The sequence below is a fragment of the Tiliqua scincoides genome, chromosome 11 (assembly GCF_035046505.1).
Source record: "Tiliqua scincoides isolate rTilSci1 chromosome 11, rTilSci1.hap2, whole genome shotgun sequence".
Lineage (NCBI taxonomy): Eukaryota > Metazoa > Chordata > Lepidosauria > Squamata > Scincidae > Tiliqua > Tiliqua scincoides.
The window spans coordinates 15,536,840-15,556,421 of NC_089831.1; the positions used below are offsets into that span (position 1 = coordinate 15,536,840).

General features: G+C 46.2%; 1 protein-coding gene across 1 annotated transcript; it reads left to right on the forward strand.

Moving 5' to 3' along the window:
* The first annotated feature begins 184 nt into the window (after positions 1-184).
* FOXRED1 (FAD dependent oxidoreductase domain containing 1) lies at positions 185-18,856 on the forward strand. Its single transcript, XM_066639717.1, has 12 exons — positions 185-372; positions 1,685-1,905; positions 4,180-4,290; positions 5,291-5,409; positions 6,789-6,883; positions 8,192-8,293; positions 9,871-9,947; positions 10,743-10,903; positions 11,770-11,899; positions 12,611-12,715; positions 15,981-16,267; positions 17,585-18,856. Exons 1-11 carry the CDS (start codon positions 225-227, stop codon positions 16,233-16,235), a joined length of 1,524 nt encoding a protein of 507 aa, XP_066495814.1. The 5' UTR covers positions 185-224; the 3' UTR covers positions 16,236-16,267; positions 17,585-18,856.
* Positions 18,857-19,582: the final 726 nt, after the last annotated feature.

A 19,582-nucleotide genomic window follows, 5' to 3' on the forward strand; every position in this document is an offset into this window, starting at 1 on the left:
ATCGCTAGGGGGGTGGTGCTGGGGTGGGAACGCAAGAGAGGATTGGCTCCCAACAGTGTCCGTCAAGAGGCCCCGCAGAGGGGTGTGATGAGACGCGGGGGTGGGGCGGAGTGCGGGTGCGGGTTGGCCGGCCGGCCGTGCGGGCGGGGAGAAGCGCGGGCGGGGCGGGACGGTGTGAGGGATGAGGGCTGCTGGGCTGCGCGCTCAGACGGCGCTCGGGCGGGATGGCGGCGGCGACGGCGGCGTTGCGGGGTCGGGGGCTGCTGCGGCCCCTGCTGGCCGCGGGGCGTCTCTCTGCTGCCGGTCCCCCGGAGCCGCGCCGGCCCTTCCGCGCTGGAGGTGTCCCCGGGAAGGGCAGCGACCCCTTGCGAGGTGAGAAGGGCGGGCGCGCGTGCAGGTGACACACCGGCAGGGGCACCGCGTTATGGAGGCAGACCCCGTACAAAGTCGCGTCTGTGTGTACGCGTGTGTGTCTGTACACGTGTGCACACCTCTGCGTGTATAAACGTCTGTGTGCACGTGTGCATGCGTGTCTTTCTGCATGTGCACCTGTCTGTGTTTGCATGTCTGTGTGTACATGTGTGCACCTGTGTGTGTGCTACAGGTGTGCACAGGTGGGTGTGCATGTGTGTACCTGTGCATTCGTGTACACGGGTGTGTGTCCCTGTGTGTGTACATGTACATGTGTGTGCCTGTGCATGCGTGTGCACCAGTGTGTGTATACACGTCTCATGATAACGGAGTTCCTCATTGGAGGTTTTCAGGCAGGGGTTGGAAGACTGCCTGTGAGGGGAGCTGCAGCAGTCGCCTACATGGGCAGGAAGTTGATTCCGATGATCTTCAAGGCCCCTCCAACTGTGACACTGCCTGAGGATCAGTGGTGGTGGACAGTCATCATAAGAACATAAGAACAGCCCCACTGGATCAGGCCATAGACCCATCTAGTCCAGCTTCCTGTATCTCACAGCGGCCCACCAAATGCCCCAGGGAGCACACCAGATAACAAGAGACCTCGTGGGTCGCGATCCACCAGTTCGTGTAAAGGTTCCCTGGCAGTCTGGTGTTGCGTATGCAGCCCACCACTGGTCAGAGCATTGCAAAGCAGCACTTGCCTGCACACGTATATATACAGGTGTATATATATCCCTTTAAGGGATGGGGGGAGGCAAGAAAATGACCCCCAGGATCACGTCCCTGTGGAGGACAGAGGGGTTAGGTAGGGTTTCAGCATGTGTGGGGAGCCCTCCGCAGCACTCCACAAGGCTTGGAATCTCCAGTAACAGTGGGTGCAAAGCACTTCCATTTTGCGGGGGCTTTATGCCTGCTTTTACTGAACGTTCCAAGCCTCAGGAAGCGCCGTGGAGGGCAGCACAAGCCTCCATGCACCTGCTGCAGTCCTGCCCTCTTGAATGTAAGTGAAAGCACCCCCCCTTAGTGACACAATCCTGAGGATCATATCACTGCCCTAATCCCTCCCCCGCAAAGACTTACTGAGGGAGTAAAGCACCCTCAAAGTTTGAGAAACACTGCCTGGGATGTGCAAGGATTCCTCTGCAGATAAATGTGGAAAGCGTTCTCCCAGTGGTTGATTTCATAGGTAAGATGGTGGTTTTGTTTCCCTACTCAATGAGCACTGCCTGCCAGTTTTCGTAAGTGACTTGTGTGTGTGTGATTTTTCTTTCAGAGTTGGAGAAGGAAATGGTCAAGTTCCATAAGAAGCTGAAAGACTCCCTACCTGGCAGCGGCTGGAGCCCCCTGGTTGTTTCGAAAGACCTCCCTCCTGAGCAGGCTGATATAGTTATCATTGGGGGTGGAATAATAGGCTGGTCTATTGCCTACTGGCTGAAGATGAACGAACCACAGAAAAATGCTCTTCGAGTGGTGGTAGTTGAGCGGGACCTCAATGTGAGTCATCTGAGTTATAAACAGGGATTTTCCTTAGGGAGACGTTTGAGGGCCATATCCTATCCAACTTTCCAGCACTGATGTAGCTGTGCTAATGGGAGGGGTGCTGCATTCTGCTGTGGGGGGACAGTCATGGAGACCTCCTCAAGGTGTGGAAACATTTGTTTACTTATCTCGGGGCTGCATCGAGGCTGCATCGGCACTGGAATGTTGGATAGGATTGGGCCCTTAAAGGCTTATTTGTGTATCTCACAAAATGCAGTATTTTGTTCCCTTTCAAAAGGATGAATTGCAGTAAGGCATGTTACACGTGTAAAGAGAAGGATGTTTGTTTTACATGTGGGAATGGTAGCTAAGACTTAGTGTCTGTTGATCTGCAGGACGGCAATTCTAGGACAGCAAATCCCAGAAGAGGGAATAGTTTTTTTATTACAAGCTGCTTCAAGAATCCTGAACTTTAGTCAGAAATTTGTTTAATGTCAGAAATCAGTAATTACATGTAATGATAAACAAGGAGTAATCATGTGAGATAAGATTGAGACTTTGACATTCAGAGTTGCTGAGTCATTGGAATGGATTTTCCAGGCTGTTACTTCCACTAAACATTCTTCTGTGGCAACCTCAAGTGCTCTTACCTAACAGTTAGTGAGATTTATTCCTTAGAATATGATTTTTAGGCTTGGGAGTAAACAAGAGAAAAAGAATGATCAAGAATAGGCTGTATAACTTTTAGCCCAGTCCTTTGCTTTTCTGTGTGATGTGCGTTTGGGTGCTACACAACAGCCCAGTGGTTCTCAAACCTTTAGAACAGGGGTGCCCAAACCCCGGCCCTGGGGCCATTTGTGGCCCTCCAGGACTCCCAATCCGACCCTCAGGGAGCCCCCAGTCTCCAATGAGCCTCTGGCCCTCCAGAGACTTGCTGGAGCCCGCGCTGGCCTGATGCAACTGCTTTTAGTGTGACGGCCAACTGTTCGACCTCTGCATGAGCTGTGGAATGAGGGCTCCCTCCGTTGCCTGCTGTTTCACATCTGTGATGCAACAGTGGCAGCAAAGGAAAGGCTGGTCTTGCTTTGTGCAAGGCCTTTTATAGGCCATGAGCTATTGCAAGACCTTCATTCATTCATATAAATTCAATCTCTAATGTATTCATTTATGTACATTTATTCAAATTTTAAATGTAAATTAATTCTTTTTTCCCCGGCCCCTGACACAGTGTCAGAGAGAGGATGTGGCCCTCCTGCCAAAAAGTTTGGACACCCCTGCTTTAAAACCAGGACCCACTTTTTAGAATGAGAATATGTCAGTACCCCACCCAAAGGGATGTCATGACCTGAAGTAACGTCATCAGGCAGGAAAATTTTTAACAAACCTAGCCTGTAATCCTACCCACACTTACCCAGGAGTGCGTTCCGTTTATTACCATTGTTAAAAGCATATATAGAGTAGCCTGTAACAGGCTACTCTATATATGCTTTTAACAATGATCTGTAATCTGTAACATTTCCCCAATGCAGTCACAATGCCATGGTAGCATCAAGTCTAATATATTAAGTATAGAATATTGAAATGAATGGGGACCCACCTGAAATTGGCTCAGGACCCACCTACTTGGTCCCACAGTTTGAGAAACCCTGCAATAGCCACTTGTTGTTACCTTGGTCTCACCTTGGTCAGTGAGGCTGGAATTTAAGCCATTGCTCTTTATTGTTCCTCAAGAAACAAATTGGAAAGTCTCTTAGATTTACCTCACTCATGGGCCACTGAAACTGATGATACCAGTTGATGAACTGGGATCAGACTTAATGCTGAACCTTGATTTTCGCCCTCTGTGAATGAGCATAATAGAGTCATGGTCTTATAGGTCTCTCCCCGTTATGCACAAAAGAGGAGGATGAAAGGATCTGCTTTCGCTTTAAAGCAAAGTACTATTCCCCATTATGTACAGATTCAGGGAACAGTGGGTTTAACCAACTAGAGTTAGAGCAGACCTTGGTTTAATATTTGGTTAGTTCAAACTTGTCAGTTATCAAACTCCACTTTCTTTGGTTTTATTTAAAATGGAATTGTGGTTTATGTTAAAGTGAGGTGCTGTTACACTCATGGTTTAGTGTTGTAGCTAGACTGACTGACAGGATATTCCCTTCTCTGAACCTTGCTAGTGGATCTGAACAACTGTCTCTCTCCCTCCTCATTGTTTAAATATTTTGGGAGGAGACAACCTGAGCTGCACAATTAAATTACACCATCCTTTTCTCTCTTCTGCCTTCTCTGCAGTACTCCAAGGCGTCTACGGTACTCTCCGTGGGAGGGATACGGCAGCAGTATTCGCTTCCAGAAAATATCCAATTGAGCCGGTTCTCTGCAGACTTCTTGCGCTCAGTCAATGTATGTTGCGCTGACTAGGCTGTTGCAGGATGTTGGGGCTGTGGGACTTTGGGATTGCTTGTCAGTGGTCTTTCTTCCCTTGGGTTGTAAGTTTTCCCTATTGCTACCCATTCTCTTGTTCTAGAGGATATCACATCCCTGTGACCAGAGAGGACAAGATAGGACAGCAGCTGCTTGCTTGTCTGATGTACAGCAGTGCAGTTCTTGTACTGTAGCCAAGGGATCAGAACCTTTGCTTCCCCTGTACAATTGAGAGTACAGTCGTCCCATCCATGAGGCCAGCCTCAGGCAGCAGATTGGTGGGGAAACGCTAGTCTATAGCCATTTACTTGCTTCTGCTGCACCTCTTCCTCCTTCTGCTTCCTGGGTTGGAAAAGGAAAAGGGGACAAAGGAAAAGGAAATGTAGGGGAAGACAGTGCTGAGTTAGAATATTGGGAAGTGGGAAGAACAAAGGCTGGCACATCATCAGGTAAGGGGGGTAGCATTTAACATGCCACCTCAGGTTTCAGGAGGTGTTGGGTTGGCCCTGGTTGGGAGCAATTTTGCAACATACTTCACTACTCCTGTCCTGATCAGTTGGCCATCTTAGTATCCACATGGACATGCCAGCTCTGTAGATGGACCATTCCAGTAGCAAGCCCAAAAAGCACTACCAAGAAAATTCTCAGGTTACTTCCTATCTCATAACTCTGTTAAGAGTGTTGTAGGATTTATAACAATTCCATGGATTGCATCCCTGAACTATGCACTTTCACGGTCAGTTATCAGGACTGAACTTTGCCATTTTTTTATTTATTGTATGTTGTTGGAAGTGTGTTTGTGTTCTAAAATTCCTCCTCCCCAAGAAATATTAACCGTAGCTTCCCTCATGCATGCACGACTTATCTCTTTTATCTGCCCTTGAATACTTCTATCCTTCAGGATCTGTATGTGTTTATGAGATTGCTATTCTGAAGATTGCACCACTTGGAGTGTTAACAGACTGCCTTCTGTTTCCAGGATTACCTTGGTATTGTCAGCCAGCCACCTGTAGACATTCAGTTTAACCCCATGGGCTATCTCTTCCTGGCCTCAGAGGAAGGAGCTGCTATATTGGAGGAGAATGTGCAGATTCAAAGGTATAGATTTTTGGGTTGGCTGTGGGTGGGGAGAGGAGGAGCAGTGTCATGGACTTGTGTATGAATGAGGTCATTGGTAGTGTCATGCTGTCCTTTTATCAGTCTCGACTTTAAAGCCATGGTAGTTCTTTTCCTCCCATATCATGCTCTGGTTTTTTATGTCAAATTTTTCTGTTCTTATGGTATATGCCACTTGTTCCCAAACTTTGCCACAGTGCCTGAAGGTACTGCAGCAGTCTCACAGGGACGCTATGGGATGTCTCTGGCAGCCTGTTCTCAACTCTCCTGGGTGCTTCCATCTTGGATCATGTGAGATCTCGTAAGAATCGCATGAGATCTTGGTGCGATCCAAGATGGTGGTGCTTGGGAAAGGTAGGAAAGTTGCCACAAAAGAAGGGGACCCTGACCATGGTACGTTTGTTGCTGAAGGCTGTTGGGCCAGAAGGAAAATAAAGAATGTGGCTTTTTATCTGGTCCCATGAGGCTGAGCTAGATGTGATGCTGACCAGTGCAGTCTGTGCCCAAACTTTGTTTTGCAAAATTATAAAATGCAAATGTGGTCTTAACACGTGATCCTCCAGCAGTTTTTATAATAATTATCTGCCCCACTCCAAGTATGGAGGGGAAGCTCACCAATCACTTATTGTTTGGCCCATGTTCGCCATTGTCATAACATTGGACAAAATATTGGGTTGGCGTAATAGTGAACAGGATATTGAGAGAAGTGACATCCTTACTGAGCAGGATGAAGGATGCATCTCCAACCCTGCAGGGAAACCAGCCCCATTGAGGAAAATCTCCATCTCCATTCAGGATCACACCTTCCCTATCAACCCACTGTTATCACGAAGTTTAGTTAACCAGTGAATGGGGAAAAAACAAACAAGAACAACAAGAGGTGTTCGTTCTGTAACCATTGTTAAAATTTCATTTCTGGAAGATAAATGGAGCTGGATACAGTCAGCCACTGTTGCTTCCCTGCTACCTCCTTCTTAAGTGTGGTTACCGTATATTGCCTGCGAGTGCCCAGAAAAAAGAACAAGTGAGGCAGCTCCCATCTTCTTGGTTGTGGGTTCTTGTACCCATTTTACTCACTGTATTGAAAATTCTGATGTGAAAAGTATCGATTCACACTTCAATTGCACCCTTTTTGTGATCTCTCTCTCTGTCTCTCTCTGTGTGTGCCTGTGTGTTTGCGTCTCTCCCCTGCCATATGCGTGCTTTCAAATTGTTTCCAGCAAAGCTGTTGCCCAGATAAATGAAAAGGAAAACATCTGTTAATGTAACCGGTCAAACATTGCAGCCCTGTTTCCTACAGCTCTCCTTTCAAGACCCCAGCCCTAATGCATTCTGATAAGAGTTCTTCAATGCCTTTTCAGGACAGAAGGTGCAAAGATCTCCTTGCTCTCACCAGCGCAACTGAAAAGGAAGTATCCCTGGTTGAATACAGATGACGTAGCTTTGGCTTCGTGCGGTACTGAACCGTTTACTCTCCATCTGTCCTAAAGTGGATCTGCTGTGTTGAATAAACAGAAGTGCAAGGTGGTGTTGCGCTTAACGATGGTGCCTTGTACTGAGTCACTGTCCACCCCTCCTGTTCAGAATTGTCTACAGTGGCTGGCTTAGACTCTCAAGGGGCTGTAAATGGGAGATGCGGCCATGAATTGCACCTGGGTCCTTCCTGCAAAGCATGTGCTCTGCCACTAACTTAAGGCATGATATTAGTATATACACGAGAAAAGATTCCCAAAATGGGGGGAAGGTTCCTACTTACAGCATGCTCTTTGGGTAACTTGTGCAGCCAGAGTCATTCAGCCCACACCCCATCTGGAAGCCCCAAGCCAGATGGTGTGTGTGTGTGAGTGTGTGAGTGTTCGTGTGGAGGGGGAGTTAAACCTAATAAAGGCAAAAATGCAGAAGCCTAAATAAAAGTAAACTGATGAACATTGAGGTATTTATCAAATAATTTAAATACAATTAATTCTTATTTCTTTATTAAGTGTTCAGGTATTCTTGTTGTCATCTATCCCAGCAATTTTCAATCATTTCATGGCACACTGAGAAGGCACTAAAATTGTCAAGGTGTGCCATTAGTTTTTTTTATATTTGATGAGGCACACTGCACTGCTGGTAGGGGGCTTACATTGCCCCAGTGGCCCTAATAAATAACCCCCCCCCCCAAAAAAAAAGAATCCCACAGCATGCCTGCCGAACATTTGCAACACACTGATGTGCCATGGCAAACTGGTTGAAAATAGCTGATCTGTCCAGTGAGAACGCTGCAAGCTATGAGCAAGTTTCTGTCTTACTGAGCAGTTGGGTAGATGGCTGGCTGGACAGACTCTTGCATCTTAGTATACAAAAGAGATAATTGTTAAAGTTTTTTTAAAACAAAAAATATTCAGGAAAGAGACCTGGAAAATTCCTCAGGTAGCTAAGTCTTGGCCCCCCTTCCCTTCCACCTTCCCTGGTTGTTGTCTGGTTGTACTAGTCTGCCATAAGGGCTGTGTGATCCTTTTTCTCCTACAGATGTGATGTAATAATCTGTTTATCTAGCAAAGGAGGAGCTCCCAGAGTAACTGGCAAATATGGAGACTACTTGGTACGAGGACGTAAACTTGCCTGGTGGTTCTTAGCCAGGCAAGAGAGCTACTCAGAAATCCATTTACTCCTCAGAGATGTACTTAAGCTACAGTGTAATTTGCAGACCACTTTAATGTCGAAACCTTGTAAGGCTAACCTGGAGTTTGCTTCTGGCTTCCAACATGGTCTTGTCATTTAGGCCTTGAAAACGAGGGGTGGTTTGACCCTTGGCTTCTTCTCAACGCCTTTCGGAAGAAAGCCGTATCAATGGGCGTCTACCAGAGCCATGGAGAAGTTGTATGTGAGTGTTCCCACCTTTGTATCCTTTGTTCAGGCATGCATTACACCAGCTCACTGCTTCCCAAAATGCGGGTCATGGACTCAATCACAGTGGGTCGAAGTCTGGGTTCACCACCCGCCCTTGTGCTGGGTTGGCTCCAAATAGGAGCCATTCCAGAAGGCCCATTACTTACTGGAGTCTCCAGAGGCCTCTCCCAGCCTGGTGACCCCATTCTACAGGCCTCTGCAGTTCTCAGAAGCCTCTGCAAGCCACTTCCAGTTTTTGGAAGCAACTTCGCTTCTGAAAACTGGAAGTGGCTTATGAAGGATTCTGAGACCTATAGAGGCTTGTTGAATGAGTTGTTAGGCCGTGAGAAACCTCCAACACCCCAGGAGTATCACATCCCACTGCAGAAGACGAGTTGGATCATGGCACTGTAAAGATTAGGAGCCCCTGCACGAGGTGATCCACTCCTTACTCCTGTGTAAGGCTATTTGTGTCAGATTTCCTACTGGGAATCAGAGAAATAGCAAGGAATTGCTTGAGGAAAAAGTGTTTTATACAATGCAATGAACGGTTTTCTAGGTTTCATTGCGCTAGGTCGGGGGTGTCCAGACTTTTTGGCAGGAGGGCCACATCATCTCTCTGACACTGTGTCGAGGGCAGGGAATAAAAAAGAATTAATTTACATTTCAAATTTGAATAAATTTATGTATGTTTACATAAATGACTGTATTAGAGATGGAACTTATATAAATGAATGACAGTCTTGCAATAACTCAAGGCCTATGAAAGACCTTACACAAAGCAAGACCAGCCTTTCCTTTGCTGCTGCATGTAAGACATATGACATGAGACAAGAAACAGCAAGCAGTGGAAGGAGCCCTTGTCCCACAGTCGCCCTCATACTGAGAGCAGTTGCATCAGGCCAGCATGGGCTCCAGCAAGTCTCCTGAGGGCCAGAGGCTCATTGGAGATTGGGGGCTCCTCACGGGCCATATTGGGGGTCCTCAAGGGCTGCAAGTGGCCCCCGAGTCGGGGTTTGGGCACCCCTGCACTAGGAGAACAAGAGACAGAATTTGGGACAGGGGCATGTGGACTGAAGTCCTGCAAAGTCATTGGAGACAAAATAGATATGAATTGGCAAGAGTGGCGGGGGAAGCAACACCAGCTTTCTTTACTCAGGAGTCTGTGTGTATCTGCTTGCATCAATACAGTGGAGTTCTGGGTATTTTGCATCTCTTTAACACTTATGCAAAAAAAAGTAAATTCTGCACTTGCGGCCAGTGCTGTAATAGGAGGCATGTCCTGAACAGAGCAGATAGCTGCTTTGTGCCTCTTGGCAGCCCACCTGGTTCTTTTCAATACATGGATCTTCCCTCTATTCCCTGCTCTCTCCCATCTCAAAGTGCACGTTGCTAGTTGAAAAACAGAGGGAGGAATGCGAACTGGTTCCATGAGTTCAGGGTGGGGAGTCTATCCTTTTATATCATGTTGGCACATCACATTTCACCCCAAGCAGTTTTGAATGCTCCTTTTTCATGGTGTTTCTGTTTCATATGTTCTCTGTACGTTTCTGTCTTCCCCAACCCCACCAGCTTTCGAATCGGATTTCAGGGAAATGATGGGCTCTGATGGGGAGGTTCTTAATTTCTCCCGTATCAAATATGTTATGGTAAGTTGATCTCTCAGGATGCTTTAATGGAAACCAGGAGAGTTATTGAATTAAAAGCTTCGAGGTGGAAACTGGCTGGCAGCCCTTGGTGGGACACCTCTCAAACCTGACACTGCATGAGACACACCAGTCTCTGTGCAAAGTCTGGGTGGAGGTTTGCAAAACCAGTGACAGAACTTAGGAAGAATCCGTGTGAGGTGCCTTTCATACTTGAGAGAGAACAGGTGGAGGCAGCCTGGAAAAAAGTCTTCAGTTCTTAGGTAGCATCTTTGAGAGTAAACAGAACACTTATAAAAGCAGCAGGAGGGCTCATAAACCTGACTGTTATCGGATCAGACCTTGGTTCCCACCTGTATTTGCATGCTATCTGCTTTCTGGCTTGATGAGGATGGATACCCATTCTCCTGATGGGCTGGCTTGGCAAAGGACTACTTATGGACAAATTCTTAAGAACGCTCTCAGAAATCTGGCTTTGTCACCCAGAGTTTGCAGCAAGACACTAAATCTTGGCAGTCAGGTCAGGTTGCAACTTAGAAGTAGGAGAGTGAAGGTGATCAAGAGAAGTCAGACAGGAAGCAGCGACCCCACTTCATTGCAACAAGATAAATGAGAAGGTTATATGTATGTGGTGCAGCAATATTGAATGATTAGTGGAGCCCACGTGTGGTCTCCCTTGCTATGCACTTCTTGTTTTTGCTTTGCCTGCTTCCATCTAAAAAACCTACATCAGCACATGAATGGTCTGTTTGGGTACCCCAAAGGAAAAACCGACCTCCTCCTTGTGTTATTATCTAGGTTCAGATGCCTGACAGTATCGAATACAGCACGATACAGTGTTCCATTGTGGTGAACGCAGCAGGAGCCTGGTCAGGGAAAGTGGCAGAGATGGCTGGCATTGGAACTGGGCTACCAGACACCATATCGGGGATCAGACTTCCAGTGGAACCCAAGAAAAGGTGATGATCAGTACAGCATTGACCCATTTATTATGGTTGATGTGGTATGTGTCTGTTGGGTCTTGGGCAAGGCAGGCTTTGAGGAACCTGCTTTGTGGTGATTGGCATACGTGTGCACTCATGGGACTGCTTCTCACGTTAAGGCTGGAGTCTTTGCCATGCTCCTTTGTTACCAGTTACAATGAACCTGAACACCTTATTTTTCTCAGGCCCTTCTGCTAGCAAAACCAGGATGCTTAGAATGGATACCTTTCCTGGAATTCCTTCCAAGAACTCCTGCCTGGTTCCAACTCTCTGCCTTTCTTCATCTCTTGCCTCCTCAAAACCCACCTTTTCCATGAAACCCTTTCAGGGGAAGAGGCTGTTGCTCAGCAGTAGAGCATGAGCATGGCATGCCAAGAGTTTTCCAGGTTCAGCTGCTGTTTAGAATATTTTGCATGCTGCTTTCCAGCAAATGTTCCCAGAGCGCTATATGTAGCCAAAAGGAATAGGATGATGGTTCTGTGTCCCAGAGGAACTCACAATCTGCAAAGAAAAACCCCAGCATCAGCAGTTAGGAGGGATGTGGTGGTGGATGAAAACTGGAAAGGGTATCTGCCTGTAAGACTGGGCAAGATACCTCTGCTGAAGACCCTGAGTGCTGCTAGCTGTTCAGTTCCAGGCTTAGGTAGACCAATGAGCAGAACCCGTGTATGACTGCTTTGCATTCTTAAGAACTGAAATGAAAGGCCTCAAAGGGTCAAGAAGCAAGTTCTGTGTTCATCTGCATAGAGGCCAGTCTCTCTGGCTCTTTCTCCCTTTTCTGTGGGCTGCTGTTGCTCTGCGTTTTATGAGCTCAATATCATTTTGTCCTTCTCTTGTCCTAGGTACGTCTACGTGTTTAACTGCCCGAATGGGCCCGGCTTGGAGTGCCCCATTCTGATTGACACCACAGGAGCCTACTGCCGAAGAGAAGGCTTGGGCGGGAACTACATTGGTGGCATGAGCCCTGAAGAGGTGAGTTGACCATGGATCGTGGAGAGCTAACCAAGGGGAGGCTTGGCAGACTAAACATCCCTCCCAGGCAGTGGGAATTGGTGATGATTCTGATGTGGTACTCTTTTACTGCCTTGTGAAGTGGCCTTGTGAAAATGCAACAAGGGGCAAGACACTTTATTTGTTGTATATTAGTCATGCCCTTCCTCAGAAGGGCTTGAGGTACACATGGTTTTTCACCACCCAAATATCCTCATGTCAACCTGGTGCGATCAGTGTGATTGTCAACATTTTTCTTTTCATGGCACACTGAGTGATGTCACTTCGGCAGACTCTTCCAGGTTCTGTTTCTAGGGCAACTACAGACAGTTGCCCTAGAAATGGAGCAGCAGAACCTGGAAAAGTCTGCTGGAAGTGACATTACTTCACTCCACCGGTGGAGGAAGAGAAACAATTTGTTACTACAGACAGTTGCCCTAGAAAAAAGCCATTAAACCTGGAAGAGTGTTTAGCTGCTGTCCTCCCAACCCCCACAGCACACCTGCAGACCTTTCACGGCACACTAACGTGCCATTGAATATTAGTTGAAAATCTCTGGGCTAGTGTGAGATTGGCCCAAGGGCACCCAGCGGATTTTGTGGCTGAGTGGGAATTTCTACCTGGGTCCGTCCCCTTGCCACAAGTTCCACACTGCGTCACCCTGTGACATCCTCTTGACAAATCTCTTCACAGGAGGAAGAACCGGATACCACGGATCTAGAAGTTGATCATGAGTTCTTCCAGGAGAAAGTGTGGCCCAAGCTGTCCCACCGGGTGCCAGCCTTTGAATCACTGAAGGTAATTGTCTGAGAAGAGGTTGAGATTCAACTTCCCTCTAAGGTCCAGTACGGACATAACACTCCTCAGTCACCTAATCACAGCTTGATGATCAGAAGCACCTTGCAGGTGTCTCCTGAGGGGGTTCTTCTGATGCTTCTTTTCCATTTTGAAACCAGCTGTGATAATTCTTACATCTTCACCATGAATCTTCAGGCTATCTGTTAGCCAGCCTTTCCAGTGGCTCTGCTAAGTTGTGTGGTTCAGGATAGGTTGGTGGCCCTCTGTTGGGTCATCTCATCACCGCAAGCTGTATAATGCCAGCATTTCAGCCTTTTCCTGTTCTTACTTGAGATGGGGGTGAGCTCTTGACTTCCGACGGGCGAACCCTTGACTTCCGACGGGCGGACTTCCCTCAAATGAGGAGGCTGGTTAGAAGGAGGTTGAAAGGGAGGGTAAAAAGAGTCCAGTCTCTCCAGAGTGCATGGAGGCTGCTTAAAACAACAGTAATAGAGGCCCAGCAGAGGTGTATACCGCAAAGAAAGAAGGGTTCCACTAAATCCAGGAGGGTGCCCGCATGGCTAACCAGCCAAGTTAGAGAGGCTGTGAAGGGCAAGGAAGCTTCCTTCCGTAAATGGAAGTCTTGCCCTAATGAGGAGAATAAAAAGGAACATAAACTGTGGCAAAAGAAATGTAAGAAGGTGATATGGGAGGCCAAGAGAGACTATGAGGAACGCATGGCCAGCAACATTAAGGGGAATAATAAAAGCTTCTTCAAATATGTTAGAAGCAGGAAACCCGCCAGAGAAGCGGTTGGCCCTCTGGATGGTGAGGGAGGGAAAGGGGAGATAAAAGGAGACTTAGAGATGGCAGAGAAATTAAATGAGTTCTTTGCATCTGTCTTCACGGCAGAAGACCTTGGGCAGATACCGCTGCCCGAACGGCCCCTCCTAACCGAGGAGTTAAGTCAGATAGAGGTTAAAAGAGAAGATGTTTCAGACCTCATTGATAAATTAAAGATCAATAAGTCACCGGGCCCTGATGGCATACACCCAAGGGTTATTAAGGAATTGAAGAATGAAGTTGCAGATCTCTTGACTAAGGTATGCAACTTGTCCCTCAAAACGGCCACGGTACCAGAAGATTGGAGGATAGCAAATGTCACGCCTATTTTTAAAAAGGGAAAGAGGGGGGACCCGGGAAACTATAGGCCGGTAAGCCTAACATCCATACCGGGTAAGATGGTGGAATGCCTCATCAAAGATAGGATCTCAAAACACATAGACGAACAGGCCTTGCTGAGGGAGAGTCAGCATGGCTTCTGTAAGGGTAAGTCTTGCCTCACAAACCTTATAGAATTCTTTGAAAAGGTCAACAGGCATGTGGATGCGGGAGAACCCGTGGACATTATATATCTGGACTTTCAGAAGGCGTTTGACACGGTCCCTCACCAAAGGCTACTGAAAAAACTCCACAGTCAGGGAATTAGAGGACAGGTCCTCTCGTGGATTGAGAACTGGTTGGAGGCCAGGAAGCAGAGAGTGGGTGTCAATGGGCAATTTTCACAAATTCTATGCTTGGGATCATTAGGAAGGGTATTGAGAACAAAACGGTTAGTATTATAATGCCGTTGTACAAATCGATGGTAAGGCCACACCTGGAGTATTGTGTCCAGTTCTGGTCGCCGCATCTCAAAAAAGACATAGTGGAAATGGAAAAGGTGCAAAAGAGAGCGACTAAGATGATTACGGGGCTGGGGCACCTTCCTTATGAGGAAAGGCTACGGCGTTTGGGCCTCTTCAGCCTAGAAAAGAGACGCTTGAGGGGGGACATGATTGAGACATACAAAATTATGCAGGGGATGGACAGAGTGGATAGGGAGATGCTCTTTACACTCTCACATAATACCAGAACCAGGGGACATCCACTAAAATTGAGTGTTGGGCGGGTTAGGACAGACAAAAGAAAATATTTCTTTACTCAGCGCGTGGTCGGTCTGTGGAACTCCTTGCCACAGGATGTGGTGCTGGCTTCTAGCCTAGACGCCTTTAAAAGGGGATTGGACGAGTTTCTGGAGGAAAAATCCATTATGGGGTACAAGCCATGATGTGTATGCGCAACCTCCTGATTTTAGGAATGGGTTAAGTCAGAATGCCAGATGTAGGGGAGGGCACCAGGATGAGGTCTCTTGTTATCTGGTGTGCTCCCTGGGGCATTTGGTGGGCCGCTGTGAGATACAGGAAGCTGGACTAGATGGGCCTATGGCCTGATCCAGTGGGGCTGTTCTTATGTTCTCTTTGCAGAGGCATTATGGGGTAGGGCAGCATAACAAGAGCTCATCAGCAAAACTGTGATTGTTGACTTCTAAAAATTTTGTTGAATTTTTGATTGAATGTTCTGTAAATGTGTATACAATTCTTGCATTCAGAGAACACAATAAGTATAATCATTTGTGTCTTGCAATCTCTGTATTATATCCAGCATGTTTGTAGACCATCCACCAGTGACAGAAATTGAAACTGAAATTCTTAGGATGTTCAGTTCTGCACTCCTTGAGGGTTGACATCAAAACAGCCTGGCTGTGGGCCAAAGGTTTCCCCTTAAAGGTCTACTTTGGTTTCCTCTTCCAAGCAGCTAACACAGGCATTCATCCCTTCTGTTTTAATGTAATGTTCTCCGCTAGGAGGAACTGGGTAGGATTCACTTCCTAAATAGAATCCAGCAATACCTTGACTTTCATCTTTTTGCTCTTTCAACCATTTTCAAATATAACCACATTTCAGATTTCATCCATGTGCTTTCCTCTTTCATCGGATTCCATCCAACTTTCCATGACGTTCCTCAGTGTTCTTGTGTTTATTTTTCTTTTATTTCTGTTTAGGTTTTGCATGCATTAAGAACATAAGAACAACCCCGCTGGATCAGGCCATAGGCCCATCTAGTTCAGCTTCCTGTATCTCTCAGTGGCCCAACAAATGCCCCATGCATTCACATGTGTTTACATTTTTCGCTGGCTAAAATAAATTAGCAAGCTCTGCTTTGACTTTCATCCATACTCTGGTCCCTAACCAGATGGAAGTGCAAAGTATTGCTGTATTGTGTTCTCAGTCTTTGGAAAGTCCTGGCTTGTGTGGGACAAGTCCATTGGTGTGTTTAGGTGACAGGCTGCTTTCCTTTTCCTTTCTTGGATCTCTTTATGTATAAGCCACCTGTGACAGTTCACAGTTTTACATGTGACAGTTCACTGCCTGTGTTCACCAGAGAGCTCAATTTTTCCTTCTGGTAGGTGAAGAGTTCCTGGGCTGGCTACTATGACTACAACACCTTTGACCAGAGCCCTGTGATCGGCACGCACCCACTAGTTCAGAACCTCTACTTTGCCTCGGGCTTCAGCGGGCACGGGCTGCAGCAGTCGCCGGCCGTGGGCCAAGCTGTGGCTGAGCTCATCCTGAACAACAAGTACAAGACCATCAACCTTGAGAGATTCTCCTTCGACAGGCTTATCAAAGGGGAGAAGGCTCTGGAGAGGAATATCATCTGATTTCATCTAAGAGCCCGGAATCCATTCTGATGGTGAGGCCCAACAATTTACCCTTCCTTTTCCGCTGTTAGGTGCCTACTTCAAAAATGTCACTTTGCCTCACACCTGACCTCCTGTGTTTTACTCCTACATCATCGTAGTGCACTTCTACAGTTCCAGCCCATTTGAAAGGGCCTTGTGCAAGAGAAACTTCCCCATGCTGCTTTTTCACTCACCTGTTTTTCACTCATACAACAGTTGGAGGTTCAAGTCCAAGGGACAGCTTCCCATGTAGTTTGTCCTTCAGCATTTGGTTTTCAGAGGTATTCATGGAGGTTTTATCTTGCTGTTCTGGTTAATTGCCTTTGATACAACCTCTATACATTTGTCTAGTCCTGTTTCAAAACATCAGACCTAAGTTTTTATGGACCCTTGGTCCAAGATGCTATCCTCTGTTAGGAAAAAAAGAACAACACCAGTGCCTTATCTCCATTTTAGAATTAGACACTGAAACTTACTGCTGCAGCAGCTCTTAGCAGTGATGAAAGCAGGACAAGCATCTTCCATAAAAAGGCCCTGTTATATTCAGAATTTGCATCTGCAAAAAACCCATTATGTCCATGATACTTCCAAAAATTCAAAGGGGGACGCTCTGAATTTTGAAGGGAGGGTGCTCCTCCCTGGGAGAAAATGTGGCAGTGTTCCCATCCCAGACCTTCACATGGTAGTGTGGGACATCATGTCAGTGTTTGTCAGCAATATGGCATGGATTGTGTGCTGTCCAGGCTGGGCAGCTTTTGGACAAAGAAACCAAATCATCTTCACACTGGCATTGTAAGTAGTCAGGAACAGCATTATTTAGGACGGCTTAATAAAAGGTATGTGGAGTTTAAGGTATGTTTAAATGCAGATGTTATGGAATACAGTGTGCAAAATTATTGTCCAGCTTGGCACTTGTGTGTGTGTGAATCATACTCTCCTTTGTTTAAGCATTCTGCATAGTCAGTTCAAGGTGTGATGTATTTTCTCACTGCCTGATAGCATTTCAAGTTCCTTTTTCTGCTCAAGGATATAGAATAAGATTAAGTTCTGCTCTCAGTGGTAATACTCAGTTGCAGGGACCCTTATCTGCTAAATATATTACTTTGGCTATTGGTATAAGATAACCTTGAGCCCTCAGTAGACGGGATACAATCAATAGATTCCTCTCGCTGCCCACTTCCTTCCTGAGAGTCTGACTGTTGCTTAGCAATTAAAGATGGCATTAAATTTTTGAATGTCTTTTCAGTTCCTTGGAGAATGGGTACCAGAGGGCCAAGGTCTGGTTGGTTTTTAAGTGTTGTATAATTTATTTTTTTTACTCCTTGCAGGGGGAAGGTTGTGTCCAGCTGGCCCCAGTTGTCATCACTGATTAACACCAGCCAGCTGGAGCCCTGAATTGATCTGACATGGGGCCAAGATGTGGAATTTGGATTCTGTTAATGCACACATGCTGCATCCTGGATGCAGAAAGATCTTCCAGCAGTTAGTGAAGCCTCATCATTGTGAAGCACAGACTCTGTGCAAATGGACTACACTGCAAAAGCTGATCTGCTTTGCTATTCAGGGCCACAAGACATGGGGTGCTGGGCTAAGTCCAGCGTGGTCTGTTTTTCTAATTCAGGAAGAGACTAGATTTGATATGATGGACACTCTGACTTTGTACTGCACACAATCATGAGATTGTCAAGAATTAACAGGTTTCTGAGGCAAGATATCTTGTTGAACTGGCAACTGCTAATCTTGGGGGCTAGTGGAGGATTCCTACCCTGCTCTCCCACCCTGTCTGACAAAGTTGTAGCCAGAAGAACTCCTCCCAGAAAAAAGTTCAGGCCTTATGGTTTCCATTTTTACATAACATCTATTTGCACAAAATTACCTTTGCTGCACTATTGTGGGGGAAGAAGGAAGAGTGCGGATTTTAACAGTGGAGGTAGGAAGAAGACCCCTTGGTGTTAGCTAGTTCCTTGACAGACCTAGATAACTATGTGAATACATCTGCCGAAAGCACTCTCTCTTGAAGAGAGAACAAGTCATGTTGAGTTAAGAATCCCTAGCCAAGAGTCCCTTCCTTGCTTTTAGTGTGGACAGTCACATTTTAAAACTCTTCTTTGATCCCCTAAGAAGACAGAAACTTCTTTTTAAAAAAAACCAAAGAATTAAAATAGAAGGTACCTAAACTCAATAGCCAGTACCTTGCATATTGCAAAAAACTGAATACTGTATGCATAAATCATACCATTGATTTTGGTGCTGTGCAACTTTCACATTCTGGCTGTTGCAGTTTCCTGGCAGCCCAGGGCATCCAAGGACAACTTGTCATCTGACATATCTGCCAGATATTAAAGCAAGCCTCCACAGATCGTATCTAAGCACAGAAAGTTTCAGTTATCACAATGGATTTCCAAATGCGTCATAGAAGCTGTAAAGATGATCATTGTAAGAGCTGAAGTCAGTTTGAAAGCAGGAGTTTGGTGTGTGTGGCTATCCCACTTTTTGCTTTGGTGAATGGGTGAGGCTTTTGTTCATTTTAAAGAGCTGTAGGGGACAGTGGGGCAAAAGTGGGTGAACACACAATGTAACAGCTTTCTGCTCTCTTAAAAGTTATCCTTGAAATACTTTATTTCTATGGTTTAGGAGAGAAGATTGAATTAAAATGCAGAAGAGTTAGGTTTTGAGAAGGAGAAACATAAAAAGTTAAGAGAAGCTTAATTGTGGGAAAGGAAAGGGGGAACCTAGATAGCAACCTGTGTAGCAAACAGGAAGTGGGCATGGACAAATAATTTAGTCTGGTGCATTGGGTGTGTCTACTCATGACCAACTTGTGGAGGGCAAGCAACAGATGCTGGCCAGGATCTCATGTGTTTTTCTAATGGCTACAGCATCCCTGGTGATGGTGAAAACCAGCCCTATCACCCCTTCCCCTATGAAATCTTTTCACACAACCCTTTCACAGCAGGAGCACTAAGAAATATTTGCATTTGTTAGGTAAATGTGCATCTCTTCAGGCTGCAGGTGCAGGAAATATCTTTCATTGAACTCTTGCATTTTGTGTAAAAAAAAAACAAAACCTGCTAATTGGAGCTGTTCCTATAGAAAGTGGGAGTATGAAAAAAATGAAGTTGAAAATTGGCACAGCAAGGAGAGGACTGTTAGGCCTTACTCACTAATGTGCTAGTTTTCTGCTTGCAGAGAGGTTTAACTTTTCAATGGGGGGAACTTGCAAAAACAACACAATCTCATCTAAAACCTGAAGTGGTACAGTAGTCCACTCTTCGCTCATCATTCTGCTCCTACGGACAAAGGGTCAACACATCCCTGCTGCAAGT